General features: G+C 64.3%; 2 protein-coding genes across 18 annotated transcripts in view; one reads left to right on the forward strand and one right to left on the reverse strand.

Annotated features, from left to right (window-relative positions):
• The first annotated feature begins 1,084 nt into the window (after window positions 1-1,084).
• PCBP2 (poly(rC) binding protein 2) lies at window positions 1,085-13,350 on the forward strand. 16 transcript variants are annotated; one of them, XM_039708529.1, is made up of 15 exons: window positions 1,087-1,706; window positions 2,049-2,072; window positions 2,190-2,222; window positions 2,473-2,589; window positions 3,806-3,937; window positions 4,503-4,631; window positions 5,009-5,083; window positions 6,422-6,508; window positions 6,683-6,748; window positions 7,591-7,632; window positions 8,590-8,662; window positions 9,117-9,155; window positions 10,042-10,094; window positions 10,608-10,777; window positions 11,470-12,259. In XM_039708529.1, exons 1-15 carry the CDS (start codon window positions 1,638-1,640, stop codon window positions 11,795-11,797), a joined length of 1,437 nt encoding a protein of 478 aa, XP_039564463.1. In that variant the 5' UTR covers window positions 1,087-1,637; the 3' UTR covers window positions 11,798-12,259. The 16 variants fall into 16 exon arrangements, with proteins under 16 accessions (XP_039564469.1, XP_039564471.1, XP_039564463.1 ...); XM_039708540.1 differs by lacking the exon at window positions 11,470-12,259 and adding an exon at window positions 12,810-13,350 and having other exon boundaries at window positions 1,404-1,706; XM_039708530.1 differs by lacking the exon at window positions 9,117-9,155 and having other exon boundaries at window positions 1,097-1,706.
• A 473-nt stretch (window positions 13,351-13,823) lies between these two features.
• Window positions 13,824-16,140, reverse strand: part of MAP3K12 (mitogen-activated protein kinase kinase kinase 12) — a 7,212-nt gene continuing 4,895 nt past the window's right edge. For both annotated transcript variants that reach the window (XM_039708528.1, XM_039708526.1), the window contains 4 exons: window positions 15,329-15,767; window positions 15,059-15,129; window positions 14,725-14,977; window positions 13,824-13,996 (listed from right to left, as the gene is read on the reverse strand). In XM_039708528.1, the coding sequence (XP_039564462.1) occupies window positions 13,904-13,996; window positions 14,725-14,977; window positions 15,059-15,129; window positions 15,329-15,767 (856 nt within the window). In that variant the 3' untranslated portion in view covers window positions 13,824-13,903. The remainder of the gene's footprint in view (window positions 13,997-14,724; window positions 14,978-15,058; window positions 15,130-15,328; window positions 15,768-16,140) is intronic.

Raw genomic sequence — 16,140 nt, forward strand, 5'->3', positions numbered from 1 at the left:
AGGGGGGGGTTTTTTTTTTTTTTCTTTTTCTTTCTACTCCGTTTTCTTGGGAGTTTAAATCTTGGATTTTTTTTTTTGTTTCAGTTTTTTGGGGTTTTTTTAAATTTTATTTTAGGAGTTTTTCCTTTCCCGCCCGGGCCCGGTTTTTCCGCCATCCCGCGCTGTTGTTTTCCCCCCGCCGGAGCGGGAAGGGGGCGCCCGGACGGGCGAGTCCGGATCCTCCCCCCGGGCCTGCCCGCCCCGCAACGCTGATCCCCGCTCCGAGCGGCTTCGGAGCCCCGGCCCGCTCCGGGCTGCAGAGGCCCATTCCCCCCCGAGCCCGGCGCCCCCGCTGTCCCCGCACCGGGCCGCTTCCCCCGCCGCGCTCCGGGTCCCGCTCGGAGCCGCCGGCCCGCGATCCCCCGAGCCCGCCTTGTGATCGGGCCCCATCCGGGGGCTCCCTCGCGGCCCCGGGGTCGCTCCGGGACAGCCGCCCCGCTCCGCTCCCCCCGGCCCGGTTCCCCCCCGTCCCCCGCAGGGCCGGGCTCGCTCCGGAGCCGTGTCCCCGGCTTTGGGGCGGGGGATCGGGCACGGGGCCGGGCGCAGCTCGGGTCAGTTTCCCTGCGGAGCGGCCTCGCCAGGAGCCCGGCCCGGGCCCGCGGCACCCCCGGCGGGGCCGCTCGGCCGCTTTTGTCCCCGGGACGGGCGGGCTCGGGGCCCGTTCTGCCCTCGCCTCGCTGCCGGGGCTGCGATCCCGGGCTCCGCTCCCCGAGCCGGGATGGATGCGGGGGAATGCCGGGCTGAGCTCATGGAGGCCGCGGCAAAACCTGCGGTGCCAGCGAGGCAGCGCGGCCCCGCGCCTGCCTCGGCCATGGTTAAACTTTGATGGGGCAGAAGCGGTGGCACAAATAGGAGTTTATTTACCGGATTCCCTTGAAAAGCTCGGCTGGGGCCGGCCGGGCTGTTTTGCAACCGCTGCCGACTCAGGTGGTTTGAAACCTGATCGTGCGCTCATGTGGCCTTATCTGGGTCCGAGGGAATTGCCTCGGAACCTGCTCCGAGGGGCCCCGCACGGGCTCGGGAACGTGGATGGGGTTTATTTTCTTCTTAATCCCGGCTGCCCAGCGGGCCAAACCCCCGGCACTGGGGTGCCCGCTCCCATCGGGCAGCTGCAGGAAGACTTGGCCTGGGAAAAGTGTGGGGCTCTCAGGGAGCAGCAGCTTCCCCGGACCTGTAGGGACCACGATTAGTCCTCAGTGCCCCCTCAGCATCCCCAGTTGTGTCCAGGAACCGTTTGTGTCCCAGTGCTACCGGGGGTCACCCTGAAGTATTCAGTCGTCCCTCAGAGAAGCCCCTGCAAGGAGCAGGGCTGGGAGGAGGCAGGGGCTGAGCAGGACCTTCATGACCCCAAGAGTTGCTGGATCCGGGTGGGATCGGGCCAGTTCAGCTCTGGACATTCATTGGAGGAGGATCCAAACCACCACGGATCATCCCAACACTTCAGGGGGCGATTGGAGGGGTGAAGCAGCACGGGGAGGCTGGAATCCTGCCTGCACAGGCTAGGGGGGATTGGCAGAGCCCCTCGCTCACCCAGCCCCTCTCCCCCCAGCCGAGGCCCGAGCGCTGCCGCAGCCTGAGCCGACCCCGCGCTGCCCACCATGGACACCGGAGTCATCGAAGGGGGTCTCAATGTCACGCTCACCATCCGGCTACTCATGCACGGAAAGGTTCGTGTTCCCGGCGCCCTGCGTGCAGCCCGGGCTGGCAGGGGTGGGCTGGCAGCCTCCGGGGCATCTCCTGGAGCTGCTGTGGGGCCAGGAATGTGCTGCTGCTGCCTGGGCAGGTCCTGGGTGCAGCCAGAGAAGAAAATGATTACTGGGGTCGCAGAACGACCCGATGGGAGCTAAGGTGGGAGCAAGATCAGCACAACTGGGAATAACCCCCATTATCTGAGGGGCAGAACTCAAGTGCTCAGGAGCTGGTTTTGACTGCGAAAAGAGCCGAGTTTAGGCTTGGGGCTCCAGGAGTTTTTAAAACGCTGACTAACGGTGCTTTTGTTTCCATCCCAGGAGGTGGGAAGCATCATTGGGAAGGTAAGTGAGGAGCAAACTCTCCTAGCCCTCCCTTTACCCTTCTCCCCGTCCCCCTCCCCGCCTCCCTCCGTGCCCAGCGCCGCGCTGACGCCTCTCTCCCTTCTCTGTCCCTCACAGAAAGGCGAGTCGGTGAAGAAGATGCGAGAGGAGGTGAGTGCGGGCTGCGGGCGCGGGGCAGGATGGCGGGCCTGGCGCGGGCTCCGCAGGCAGCGCGGCCGCGGCGGCGCGGGGAATGCCGGGAGCTGTGGGCAGGCGCGGCAGGAAGCCGAGGAGGAGAAGATGGCTGCCCGAGCCGAGGGAGGGGAGGAGGAGGAGGAGGAGGGAGGGCTCTGTCCCCGGCGGGGGATCCGGAGGAATCCCGTGCGGCCGGAGCGCTGAGGTGGCGTTTGCCTCCCCGCAGAGCGGAGCTCGCATCAACATCTCGGAAGGGAACTGCCCCGAGCGGATCATCACCCTGGCGGGACCCACCAACGCCATCTTCAAAGCTTTTGCGATGATCATTGACAAACTGGAAGAGGTGTGTCCACGGCCCCCTGCAGTTGCTGCCCCGTTTATCCCTTCTCTCTGGAAGAGCTGACCCCGGGATGGGCCCCAGGGGGCCCAGGGCCGCTGTTCCGCACGGGCAGCCGGCGTTCCCCTGCCTGGCCCCGATCTTTGTCCGGTGCTGCGCTGGGGCAAGGTCCAGGCAGTGCTGGAGCCAGAGCCCCACAGGGACTCTTGCCCACGGCGAGGGGCAGAGCAGGGCTTGGAATCCCCCTGGCTCTGCTCGTGCTGGTGCCGCTTGCTCCCAGTACACCCCAGGGCTGAGCTCTCTCCCCAGCCCTGCCAGGGAGGAGCTGGGGCTGCAGCTGTGTGGGGCTGGAGGAGCTGCCTCGTGTCCCTGGTCCTGTTAAATCAGTGACTTCCAGGGGGGCTTTTGCTGCTAGATAACCTGCATCTTGCAGGTGTTAGAGCCTGCTCAGGGCTGTGATGTCGAGGTTTCCACATTGGAAGGAGCAGGAGTTGGGAGTGCCCCTCAGCTGGTATGGGGCAGAGCTCTGTGGCCCTCACCTTGCCTGTGGGGGTACAATTTCTATTTCCCTTTAGATTTGGGCCACTACCCAGGGAGAAACAACCCTGTGCTGGCAGCTGTGTCCCCACACCCCCCTGCTCTCACTGCAGCGTTAGAGGCTGCAGGGCTTGGAGCTATTTGTGCCGAACGCAGGAGCCGGAGCCCTCCACGGGCTGCATGGCTCTGCAGCGCTCTGGGCACCGGCCTTGGAGCTGAAGCTTTGCTTTTAGTAGGTCAGTTGAGCCCTGGCCTTGTGCCTCCCCTCCCCCTGCCAGCACATGACCGCTGTAATCGGCGCCGGGATTGTTTTTCCCGGAGCTGCTGCCTTGATCCCTGGTGCAGCGGGAGGCTCCGTGCTGACCCTGGAGCCGTGGAGTCCCCGAGCCCCCCCTGCCCAGTCCCCTGTCCCCCTCCAGCACCGGTTCCTGCTTGGCTGAGGTGGGACCCAGCTTGGGCCAGTGCCTAAACCCATTTCCATTGAGGCAGCAGAGTTTGGATGCTGCTTCCCAAAAATACATCTGTGTTTTTTTCTGGGCTGCTGAGGAAGTCTTGGGAAAGCCCCGAGGTCACCTTGGCCTCGGCCACTGGTGCCAGCGTCACCTCCCTGTCCCTGTGCCGGGCACGGCCCCAGCGCGTGCCGTTCCAGCAGGGCCGAGCCCTCAACACCTCCTCTTCCTCGCAGGACATCAGCAGCTCCATGACCAACAGCACAGCTGCCAGCCGGCCCCCGGTCACCCTGCGGCTTGTGGTGCCCGCCAGCCAGTGCGGGTCCCTCATTGGCAAGGGAGGCTGCAAGATCAAGGAGATCCGAGAGGTGCGTGGTGCCCAGCCTGGGGGGCCCACGGGCGGGTTCACGTGTCCCCAAGGGCAAATCCCTGTGTTGTCCCTGCCCGAGGGATGTGGCATCACTGGGAGTTTTTGGTGCTGCCTGTATTTTAGTGCTTGGCCAACTGAGACTCAGGGCACACCCTTCTCTGCCCAGTACTGTCTCTCACAGCCTGGGTTCCTGCTCCCCCCTTCCCATGGCTCCTGATTGCCCTCTCCCCAGCCTTTTCCCAGATTTTGGAGAGGGAGATGGGCTCCAGGCCAGTTCTGCCCTTGGCCATGCCATTTAGCACTGGGTGCTGTTGGATTAACTCTGCTGGCATGGAGACTGGCTTGGCTTGGGTTACAGGGACAGGCTGAGGCCAGGTCTCTCTCTGCTGCCTCAGGCTCCTGGTGACCGAATTGTATCCAGCTGGGATTAGAGGACTTTATTTTGGGGGAAAGGAGGAGCTGGGGGTCAGTTTTGGCTATGTATAACCACGCACGGGGTTCGTCGCTGAGGTCTCAGCCCTGCCCGGGGTCTGACGGGCTATTTTTAACCCTCGACTTGGCAGAGCACGGGGGCACAGGTCCAGGTGGCAGGGGACATGCTGCCCAACTCGACTGAGCGAGCCATCACCATTGCTGGGATCCCACAGTCCATCATCGAGTGCGTCAAACAGATCTGCGTCGTCATGCTTGAGGTAGGGCCCCTCCTTGGGCCTGTCCCCGGGGATCCCGCTGCCCTTGGAGGGTGGAAATGCTGAGGAGGGAGAAGAAAAGAGCTGGTCGGGGATAAAGGGATAGCTGGGGATTACAGCCTCATCCAGGTGAGGCTCGGAGCTGCTTAAAACCGGGGTCGAGCAGGGCCTTGAGAGCAGCTCACGGTGTCACCCACGGCCCTGCTGTGCTCATGGGTGTCCTCCCTCGGCCCTGTGCCCAGGGTGAGGAAGAAGTCACGCTGCCCCGGGCTGCCAGAGGGCCAGCTGGAGTGCAGAGCAGAGCCCCGGGGCTGTGGGGAGGGGGCTGTCGGTGCCAGCTGTGCTCCGTGTCTGACCTGCCCTCTCTGCCTGTCACGCAGTCTCCCCCGAAGGGTGTCACCATCCCGTACCGACCCAAGCCATCCAGCTCTCCTGTCATCTTTGCAGGCGGCCAGGTAAGGGCTCTCCTCTGCTCCCGGGGTGCGGGGTGGGGAGGGGCGGGGGTCGTACCGAGCTGCCAGCGCGCCCCGGCCGCTCCGCGTGCCCGTCACCCACGCCGTGCCCTCGGCCCCAAGCGGCTCCGCTGGGCCTCCTCCCCCTGCTGAGGGAGGGCAGCAGGGAAAAGGGCCGATTTGGGAGGAGAGGGTGCTGGAAAACACTCCTGGAATTAACCGGCCAAAATAAAACCATTTGCCAGTGTGGTGGCGGCAGTGGGGTTTGAATGGGGCCGAGCTGCCTAACCCAGGCTCTGCCCCTCTGCCTCGGGCTGGCTCCAAGGACTCGCTGTGACCTCCTGTGGGTGGCTGGCCTGGAGTTCGGGGTTCTCTGCTCTCTGCCACCGGTTCTCGGGGGGCAAAGGCTCAGCCTGTGCCATGGGTAGGGTTGGGGTGCGCAAAGGCTTAGTCTCTCAGGAGGGGAGGGTGTCAGACAGGAGTAGTGCCAGGTGACTGAGTGTTAGTCCCTCCTGCGCTGAGCTGGGGAGTGGCCCGAGCCCTGCCCTGGGCCACCTTACAGGGGACAGGTGTCCCTTGGCATCCTGTCTGCTGTAACGGGCCCAGGTGTGGGTCAGCTGCTCCCACCCTGCGCCCCCGGGGCTGCCCCAACGCTCGGAGAAACCACGGCGACAACACTGCCTTCCTGCTGCCTTCCTGCTGCCAGGGACGCCCCTCGGGGTGGGCAGGGCCTGGCTTTGTCAGTGGGGGCCTCAGTAGGCAGGGAAGGGGGTCAGGGAAGGGGTGTAGCTGCCGCCGGCCTCCCCGAGAGCCAGGCCTGACTCTGCTCTCCCCCCTCCCAGCCCCGCTTGTTCTGGGGACGGACCTGCCACCGTCCCCTTCCTCCCCACCCCTCTCCCTGCCTCTTCCTCCCCACCTGAACCCGGTCAGCCCCCCCTCCCGCCTCCCCGACAGCTTCTCCCGCCGCTCTGCACCCCGGGGGAAGCCCCCGCGCCCCGGCCGGCGGCGGGGCCGCAGCTGCGGACCCCCGGGCGGGAGCCGGCCGCCTTCCCCGTTAGAGCAGTGAGGAGCAGGCTTCCCACAGCCACGCATCTCTTCCCTCCCCTTGCCCCTCTTCTCCCCCTTCCTTCTTTCCGCCCCCGTCCCCGGCCCAGGCCCGCAGCAGCCCCCGGGCCCCGCTCCCGGTGGGCCTTGCGCTCTCTGTCTTCGCAGCTCAGAGTCGTGCGTAGAGCAGGGCGAGCCCTCGATCAGCACTGAGCTAATGTGGATGTTGAGTTTGGTGTTAGCGAAAGGTTTCGGATTGACAGCCCTGGAGACTGAAGTCCTCTAATTTATCCACAGGACAGGTACAGCAGCGGCAGTGCGAGCTACCCCCACACCGCCCCATCCATGTGCCTCAACTCTGACTTGGAGGGACCACCTCAGGAGGTGAGAGGGGAGTTCAGTCTCCACGGCCCGTTCAATCCTTGGCCTCTCTGAGACTGCCAACAAGGGTGGCATCCCTGTCCCCGTCCCCCAAAACCGACAACGGTGGCTTTTTGTGCTGTGGACTCCTGTCCACTGGGAACTGGACTCTGAGCCCACCAACCTCTCCTCACGCAGGCCACCCGGCAGCCACTGCATGGCAACGAACTTGGGCCAATTCCAGCCTGGGCTGCAGTTCTTCCGGTGACCTGGAAGTGAGGCTGTGTACCCCCCTCTCCCCCTCCTCTCCCACCCGCCCCCCCCTGCCCGGCCCCCCCAGACCTCCCCAAACCTTAGCCAGCCAGGCCCCAGCCAGTGCCTCGCCCTTTCTGGGTAGCTTCAGGAGGAATCTGAAGTGTGTGGCTGTCCCTTGTAACCTCGGGGACACGGAGTTGTGGCAGGTCAGGCCCTCGCCTCGTTCCCCTCCGAGCACTGGGCCGTGTGAGCAGTGGTAGCCAGCGCCAGCACTGACCTGTAGCTTGCCCGGCGACGTTGTCCTAGGCGTGTGGAGTGACGAGAGGACTCGGAACGGGGCAAACTTTTTTTTTGGGGGTGGAAGGGGAGGCGGGGGAGCTGCCGGGCCGGGGCAGAGAGGGGCCAGGAGCAGCAGCAGGGCCGGCGGGGGCGTTGGATCCTCCCTGCCTGCGCGGGGGCGCAGGGATAGCAGCATTGTCGGACTCACCACACCATAACATCTTCATCAAGATCCCAGCCGTTCTCTTGTTGTTTTTTTCGTTTTTCCTTTTTTTCTTTTTTTCTTTTTTTTTTTCTCCTTATTTTTTTGTCTGCCACCTTTTTTTTGGGGGGGGACGGCACCGATTCTGCCCACCCCCTCCCCGTACCCGCCACGTCAGGCCAATTCGAGTAACCGCCAGCCTAGAAACTGCTTGTGACAGCATTTATCCGTCCCCGCCTCTCCTGCCCCACTTCCCTCGCCCCGGAGAACTCTCCACCTTGGCTCTCTGACTTCCTGGCTAGTTGAAATCTGTCTGTCCCTGGGTGGCTGTCCGATGGTTGTTAATAGGACTGTTTTCCTCCTTTTGTAGGCCTATACCATTCAAGGACAGTATGCCATTCCACAGCCAGATGTAAGTTTTTATTTACAACTTCTTGTCTTGAAATCCACCCTTTTCCTCCCTCACCTTCCAAAAATTTTCTCCGTGCTTTCTCCACTCGAGCTGGCTCAGCTTGGGGCTGAATACTCGATCTGATCTGAGCTTCCCAGAACCTCCCCCCCCAAAGAAACACTCACCCACCCCCCCAGCCGGCCCTCCTGCAGCCAGCTTCAGCCGGCCTCAGATCTCTCCTTGGCTCCTCCCCCACCTCCTCTCTGACACTTCCCTCCTCCTTATTATATTTTTTTTCCAAACCCACCTCTCCCTGGCTTGGCATTTCACACCAGCTCTGGCTTTTCCTTTGCCCCCCCGCCCCCCCCTCAATTTGGCACGAGGACCGCCCCCCCCAGCCAGCACACGGTGGCTCTGTCACGGTGGCTCTCCCGGGGCAGGGGACAGCTGGCCCAGCGAGCGGGCGCAGGTGGCAGTCGGGGAGGGGGGTTGGACCCGGCCCAGCCCGGAGGGACCATCCCAGCAGCGGCCAGCGCTGTCGGACACCTCCATCCTCTGGCACCCATCCTCATCCCGTAGGGGCTGCTCTCTGCTCCTGGCACCTGTAGGGCAGCGAGGGGGGTCTGGCACGGGGGTCGGGGGCTCTGAGGAAGCCGGGCTGGCACAGCAGAGCCGAGCGCGCTCCGCGCCCGGTCCCCGCGCTCCCCGCCGTGCCACGGGCACTGCTCCCTCCTCCCGCTCCTCTCTGCTTCTGTTCCTGCGCTCCTCCAGCCCTTGCTGCACCGAGGGGGGTGGGCATGGCCCCCAGCCCGCTGTGGCGGGGCCGGGGCAGCGCGGAGAGGCCGGGGCGGGCGGCGGGGCCGCGTCCGTGCGGGTGCGCGCGGTGACTCCTGGCCCCCGGCCCCGGGAAATGGCTAACGCCAGCCTCTCTCTCTCTCTCTTTCTCCCTCTCCCTCTCTGCCCTTCTCCCTCCTTTAGCTGACCAAGCTGCACCAGTTGGCAATGCAACAGTCACACTTTCCAATGTCTCATGGCAACACTGGATTCAGTGGTATGGAAACTCCTTCTCTCCGTGTGCGTTCGCGCGCGGCCGGAGCCCAGCCCGGGCCGCTCCCGGCTCCTGCGTGGGGGCCGTGCTCACACAAACCTGTCCCCAAGCACTGCCCGGGCCCGGCCAGGTAACTGCTGCTGTTGTGACGTGTCTGGGGGCCGCAGAGACAGGGCCTCCATCCATCCATCCCCCCCGGTGCCCACTCCTCGCAGCTCTGCCAGCACTGGGAGACCCCCGCCCGCAGCACCCGCTCTCCCCTCCGGCTACTCCAGGCCTAAAGCAGCCTGCTGGCCGTACCAAATTCGCTGTAGATTTGCTAAGATGGCTGAAACAAACCAAGCCACCTTAAAAAAAAAAAAAAAAAAAAAAAAAAGAAAACAAGAAAAATCAAAATTACCCATTTGGGGCTCTAAACTTGAGACAGCCAAACTCATTGTGACTTGTATCTTAACAGGCGTTGACTCCAGCTCTGCAGAGGTGAAAGGCTATTGGGGTAATGATCCAAACACACCATCTGTAGTTACTCTGTTGTGTATTGATGCTGCCCGGGGTCTCATTCTCCCTGATAGATGCTGCCCGGATGGGGGGAAAGGGGGTTGAGGGGAGCCCCAGAAGGGCTGGAGGTGCAGCCTGGCTCGGCTGCTGGGCCCTGGAGCACAGCTGGATAGTGGAGAGCAGCAGGGCTGGGTGGAGGCTCGGCTGTCCCAGCGAGCTGTGGGCCCCGAGCTTTAACCTCCCCACCCCAAAAAACACACAGAGGGGAGCAGCCCCCCGCTGAGGAGGAGCTGGAGCTGTCAGGAGCTGGAGCTGCCCTGGGAGTCGGGGGACAGCACTGGGTGTCACCTGCTGTGTCCCCGTGCCACAGCCCCGCTGTGAGGGCTCGAGGCCGCCCTGCCGCCGCTCCCTCCTGCAGGGAGCGCGCTGGGAAAGGGGAGAGGTGGAAAAGTGTGTTCTAAACGCCCCAGGCTCAGCCCCGAGTGGGGTGTGAGCAGCCTCCTGCCATAGCATGGCCCTGCAGGGCAGCAGGGAGGAGGAGGAGGAGGAGGGGAGCTGTGGCCTTTGAAAGCCGGACCCGGAGTGGGAGCGGAGGCGAGTGCCTGGCTGGAGCCCCCCAGTGCCAGCCCCCTGCTCTGGGATTGTCCCACCTTGATGGAGAATCCACACGGGGAGGGGACACAGAGGGGAGAGCTCCAGGGACGAGCAAGGAAAGGGAGGCAGGGGTGGGGAGCAGCGGGGTCTGGAGTAACCTGCCAGCCTGCTGTGCCCTCCCCGCCTGCTCAGAGCCCTCCCAGGCAGCCTGAACCCTGCAGCACTTGGGGTGCTGCACCCCCCAGCTGCCCCCACCCTCACCTGGGCCCCCTCTCTCTGTCTCCGAGCAGGTTTGGATGCCTCTGCCCAAACCACCTCCCATGAACTCACCATTCCAAATGATGTGAGTATCCCGGGGGCGTTGGGGTGGGTGGGGGGTGGCTGCCCCTTGGCTCCCCAGGGTCTGCCCCTCTCTCCAGGGCTCTGGGGTCACTGTCCATGCCTTTGAGACTGAGGTGGGCTCTGGCTGCATCCCAAACCACCTCCTCAGGCCACTCTGGCTGCCACCATGTCCCTTGTCCCCATTCCAGTGACCTTCAAGGCAAAAAGGCCGTTTTTCAATCCCTGAACCCCCTCTTTTCCAACTAACACCCCACTCCCAGGAATCCCATGATCGTGGAGCTGTTGAGGTTGGAGGAGGCCTTTAAGGCCACCACATCCAACTGTCCCCCCACCACTGAGCTGTGTCCCCAAGGGCCACATCCTCACCTTTGTTTTGGACACCTGCAAGGCCGGTGTCCTCCCCTCCTGCCCTGGGCAGGCCCTTGCCCTGCAGGAATTTCCCCTGTGTCCCCCTGGGAGGTGCCAGAGCAGGATGAGGCCGAGCTAACCCCGTTTGCTGTCCCTCCCTTCCCAGCTGATTGGCTGCATCATCGGGCGTCAGGGCGCCAAGATCAACGAGATCCGTCAGATGTCCGGGGCTCAGATCAAGATTGCCAACCCCGTGGAAGGCTCTACTGACAGGCAGGTGACCATAACTGGATCTGCAGCGAGCATCAGCCTGGCCCAGTATCTAATTAATGTCAGGTGAGTCCCGCTGGCCTGGCCCTGCTCCCTCCCTGTGCCCCGCATGAGGGAAGGGCTGTCCTCTCTCCCTGTCCCCTCCCCGTGCCTGCTGCCCCTTTCCCCGCTGCCGTCCCCTCCAGGAATGCTGCAGGGTGAGGATGGGGCTGGGGGGAGCCTGGCTCTGCTGTGCCACCCTCAGGGGTGCCAGGAGGGGCTGCCCAGCCCTGTCCCGAGCGTGGGATGCTGCCATCCCAGAGCTGCTGGTGCTGCTGGCAGCACCTGCCTCTGCTCTGGGCCCTGGCTCGGGCTGCCCCGTTGTGTCCCCGTGTCCCCTGTTCTGGGAGTGCCATCTCCTGGCTGAGAGGGGCTGGGGGGTCCCTGGGCTGTGTCCCTCTCCCGCAGAGCGGCAGCTGCTGGTGGTTTTCTCTGGACTTTGGCTCCTTCCTGGCACACGGGGGACCCTCAGGGGGGTGTGGGGGTTCCTGTGCAGCTGGGCCAGGCCTGGCAGCACCATCCCTTCCCTCCCTCCCTCCCTCCTCCTCCTCCTCCCCCAGCTCGGCTCCTGCGCCGTTTTCGCTGTTTGTCCTGTGCTTTTTTTTCGCATTTTGTGCTGTTCCTTCCCTCCCACCCACACCCGTGTTTTTTTTTTCTTTTTTATTTTTCTTTTTTTTCTTTTTTTTTTGTTGTTGTTTTCCTTTTCTCCTCTGTTACAGTTTAGAAAGCGCTAAACCCTCCTCCCAGGCAGCCTCCGTCACGATCCCTGACCACCTCAGCATCAACCTCTCTCAACCCTCCACCCCTTCTTCTTCTTCCTCCTCCACCACCACCCCCTCGCTCGCCACCGCGGGGGCCTCCGACGCACCCTCCAGCCTCCCCAACCCTCTTCCGACCGCCCCTTGTGTCTCCAGTCTGCTTGGCATGAAACCTGTCCCTCTCCTGGCGCTAAATGTCGTGTCTGCGGCCAAAGGCGCCGCGGCGCCCGCCGTGCCCTGTGTCACTAACAAACTCAAAGCGGAGAAGCAAAGGTTTTCCCCGTACTGAGGCTGCTCCAGGGGGTGGCAGCACCAGGACCCCGGAGAGGAGACTTGGAACAGCAGATTTTTTTTTTCCTTTTTTTTTTTTCCTCTTTTTTAATTCTTTTTTGGGTTTTTTTTAATTTTCCTTTGTACCGAGCTCGCGCTGCCGTGGCAGCAGCAGAGCTGTTCTTGCCGGCCGAGAGACTGTGTCCCCTTGTCCTGTGAGCGGTCACAACTCCTCCTCTGCCTGCCTGTAGTTGTTGCTTGTTATTTTTAATTTTTTTCCATTTCTCCTCCTTTCCCCCTTTTTTTTTTTTTGAGTAGTTTGGGTGCAGCTGTGGGGTTTGGGGTGGGATAGGGGGGTGGAGGGAGGGAAGGGACTCTGTGATTTTTTTGTGGGAGGGGGAACTGCATCCCCGGTGCCCTGGGGGCCTCACCTGTCCTCTCTTAACTGTCTGTACCTGTAATAAAGTTGCCACGGTGAGAATCTGCTCTGGTAGATCTGTGCCGCAGCGGGGGTCCCCTCTGCCTGGGGGGGTCTCCACCCCTCCACCCACACCCCCAAACCTCAGCGAGGGCCGAGCCCGGAGCCGCCACGGCGGGCCTGGGGGGTGGGCTGCCCTTGGGGGGTCCCTGCTGGCCCAGGGACCCTGTGCAGTGTCTGTGTGTGCCCTGCTGCCCCGGGGGTCCCTGCTGGAGGTGCCCCCCCTTTCCCTGCACTCCCCCTCCCCGCTGCCTCCTCCCTGCCCCACCTGGGGGGGGTCCCGTGGATCTCCCCCTCCCCAAACCCTCGGAGCAGAGCCCACCATGCTCAGCCCAGACCCCCAGGACCCCCCCAGACCTCCCCAGCGCCGTTCCAGGGCCGGGGGGCACCTCCCTTCCCTGGCTGCTTGTGCAAACCCCTCCTGAGGGGGGGGTCCCCCGTGGGGCCCCTTCCTGCCCCCCCCGCGGGGCTCCCCTGCCCCCCCCACCGAGGGCGTCCCTCCCACCCCGTCTCGGTGCTGGGGGGTCCCTCTGACGCCCTTTTCTCGTTGCAGGCTCTCCTCGGAGACCGGGGGCATGGGCAGCAGTTAGGGGGGCCCCGGACCCCCCCGCCTCGCCATCCATCTGCGGCCCCTTAGCACCGACCCAGGTTTTAAACTAGTTTGTACATTTTCGGTTCCTCCAGCCTCGCGCCACTCACCAGGTTCAGTTTGTTTCAATTTTTTTTGTTTTTCGTTTTTGTTCTGTTTTTCGGGGTTATATTTTTTTCCCTCTCTCAAATTAAAAGCATTTTAATTCCTTCGTTCAGCTCTTAAAATTGCTGAACCCCAAATCTTAGTTTTATAAAGCTTCTCTCTCCTATCCCCACCCCCCCCAGCACCTTCTCCCCTCCTTTCCCCGTTTTTTCGGCTCATGAAGTTTCTGTTTTTGTCATGAAATGTAAGAGTGGAAGACAAACGAAAAAAAAAAGAAAAAAAAAAAAAACATTTCAGTTTAGTTCTGTAACGTCAGGAAATTTTTCAAAAAAAAAAACTGAATAAAAAGATGGACTGGAGCTTTTCCTTGTGAATAGAACCTGCAGGATATTTTGGTTAATGGATCTGCCTGTCTCAGTCTTTATTTGAAACCCCCCTGGCTCTTCCCAGTGCTCCCAGTATGGTCCAGTTTGGTTCTGGAGAGGGATAAACCACCCCAGCTGGTGTTTGGGAGGATGGAGGACCAAGCCGGTGCTCCCAGTCTGGCCCAGTTGGGTCTTGGAGTCCCACTGGAATGGGATGAACCAGTCCTGGGGAGGGAACTTTGTCCCTCCATATGAATTTTTGGGGGATCTTTCCCATTTCCCTCCCAACTGGCCTCAAATGGGAACGCGCTGTGGGTTCTGTTCCCTCTCTGCTCTCCCCCTCAATCCCCTGGCACCTACAGGAGTGACAAGTGACAAACCCCGTCCCTGTGCCCCCATTTCCCCCAGTCTGAGCTGGGGGGCAGCTCCCAGTGGGACCCACCCCAACAGAGGGGGGCCACGACCCCCCTGCCCCTTCCCTCCCGTCCCCCCAAGGCAGAGGCGCAGGAGAGAGCGATAGATATTTATATAAATATTTGGGGCTGTACAAGTGAGGAGTGCAGGGCGGGGGGCGCGGGGGCTCGCAGGTCACAGGCCCGGGGGGGCTGTGGGCCGGGGGGGCCCCTCGCCGCTGCCCGAGTGGTCCAGCTCTGCACTGTCACAGTCCGAGTCCTCGGAGGCCTGGGGACAGCGGCGGGGCTGGGACAGGCCGGGCCCGGTCCTGGGGAGAGGGACCCCCTCCCTCCCTCCCTCTGCCACCCCCACCCCATGGGGACCATCCCTGAGGGACCCCGCTCCCTTTGCCTACCCCCTCTGGGGGCTCAGGGGACCCCCCAACCCATGGGGACCATTCCTGAGGGACCCCCTCCCTCTGCCACCCCCACCCCATGGGGACCATTCCTTGGGGAGGGACCCCCTCCCTTTGCCAACCCCCTTTGGGGGGCTCAGGGACCCCCACCCCATGGGGAACCCATGGGGACCATCCCTGAGGAACCCCCTCCCTTTGCCTACCCCCTCTGGGGGCTCAGGGGACCCCCCAACCCATGGGGACCATTCCTGAGGGACCCCCTCCCTCTGCCACCCCCACCCCATGGAGACCATTCCTTGGGGAGAGACCCCCTCCCTTTGCCAACCCCCTTTGGGGGCTCAGGGACCCCCACCCCATGGGGACCATTCCTTGGGGAGGGACCCCCTCCCTTTGCCAACCCCCTTTGGGGGCTCAGGGACCCCCACCCCATGGGGACCATTCCCAGGGAGCCCTGTAGACCCCCTTCCACTTGCTGACCCCACCTGGGGGTCGCGGGGGCCCCCCACCCCATGGGGACCATTCCTGGGGGAAAGGGATTCCCCTTTGCCACCCCCACCCCACGGTGACCGTGCCCGGGGGTGCCCCTGGGTGGGGGCATCACCTTGGTGGGGCTGAGCCCCCCGTGGCGGCGGCCGGGCCCGTCGGGTGGGGCGGCGTCCAGCGGGATCTCGGAGCCCTGGGACAGCAGGTCCTCGGAGCGGTCATCGGGGCGCTCGTCCGTGTTGGTGCTGCCCACGTCGGGCGTGGCGCTGTGCGACGGCTCGCTCGTGTGGCCCTCGTCGCCGTCCCCGTCCGAGAAGTTCTCCGAGCTGAAGGTGGACAGCGACTGGCGCTTGCTCATCCCCGGGGGCCACCTGGGGAGGGCCGAGGGGGGCGTGAGGGCTGCGAGCCCCCCGGAGCAGCCCCCGGTGCCCCCGAGCGGGGGTCGCACCCACCTCTGCCGCAGCGGCAGCTCCACCTCGCTGTCCACCTCGCCCTCCTCCTCCTCGGACGAGACCCCCCGTTTCTGGGGGCACACGGAGGGGGTGTCGGGGTCCTCCTGAGACCCTCGGGAAGGACCCTCGGTCCCGGCCCGCCCCCCACCCCGCGAGGGACCCGGCGGTCCTGACGCCCCCTCCCCGGATGGAATCCATCCCCCTCCCACTTCTGGGACGGCCCTGGGGTCCCCCCCCCACACAAAGGGACGCGGGGGTCGGGGGTCTCACCTGCCCGCGGGTGACGGCCGCCCGGTACAGCAGAGCCGCGGGGGTGAGGTGCTGCCCGGCCCCCCCTTTCCCCCCCCGGCCGGCCCCGCTCTCCCGCTCGGGCTCCCCGGGAGTGGGGGGCTGCGGCGGGGGGGACCCTTGGGTGCCCGTCGCCCCCTCGGGTCCCGCGTCAGGTACCGTGGCCGGGGGGGCACCCGCGGCCTCCAGGGTGCCCCCGAGGATGTCGGGGCTGGCGGCGGTGGCGGGGGGACCCCGGGGGGTCCCGGCCTCGGGTCCCGGCTCCCCGCAGCCCCCCCGGGGCCCCGCTTTGCGGTGGCGGCCCTTGGCCCGGCGGCTGCGCCCGGGGGACGGGGGACCCTTGGGACACCCCGGCAGCGCCACCTGCGCCATGGCCGCGTCCAGCTTGGGCAGCAGCACCTCCGGCTTCAGGATGTCGGGGCTGGGCACGGGAGGGACACGGGAGGGGCTCGGAGGGGATCCAGGCAGCGCGACCCCCGGGGAGCCCCCTCCTCCCGGGACACCGGCGTGCTCCCGAACTCCCCCAAAGGACCCCGGAGCCCCGCGCCGAGCTCCCCGAGCGTCTGCACACCTGGAGCACTTCTCCCCTCAAGCACCCAGACACCCCCAGCCCCCTAAAGGACCCCAAATCCGGATCCCCCAACATCTGCACACCCGGAGCATCTCCCCCCTCCCCAAAGAGCCCGGACATCCCCACCCCGAACAACGCCGTCCTCCCAGCCCCCTCAACGACCCCACATCCAGGCCCCCAGACCCCCCGCCCTGCTGGACCCGCATGTCCGTGCCCCCCAGCG

Source organism: Passer montanus, unplaced genomic scaffold (genome assembly GCF_014805655.1).
Source record: "Passer montanus isolate IOZ18808 unplaced genomic scaffold, ASM1480565v1 scaffold204, whole genome shotgun sequence".
NCBI classification, from domain to species: domain Eukaryota; kingdom Metazoa; phylum Chordata; class Aves; order Passeriformes; family Passeridae; genus Passer; species Passer montanus.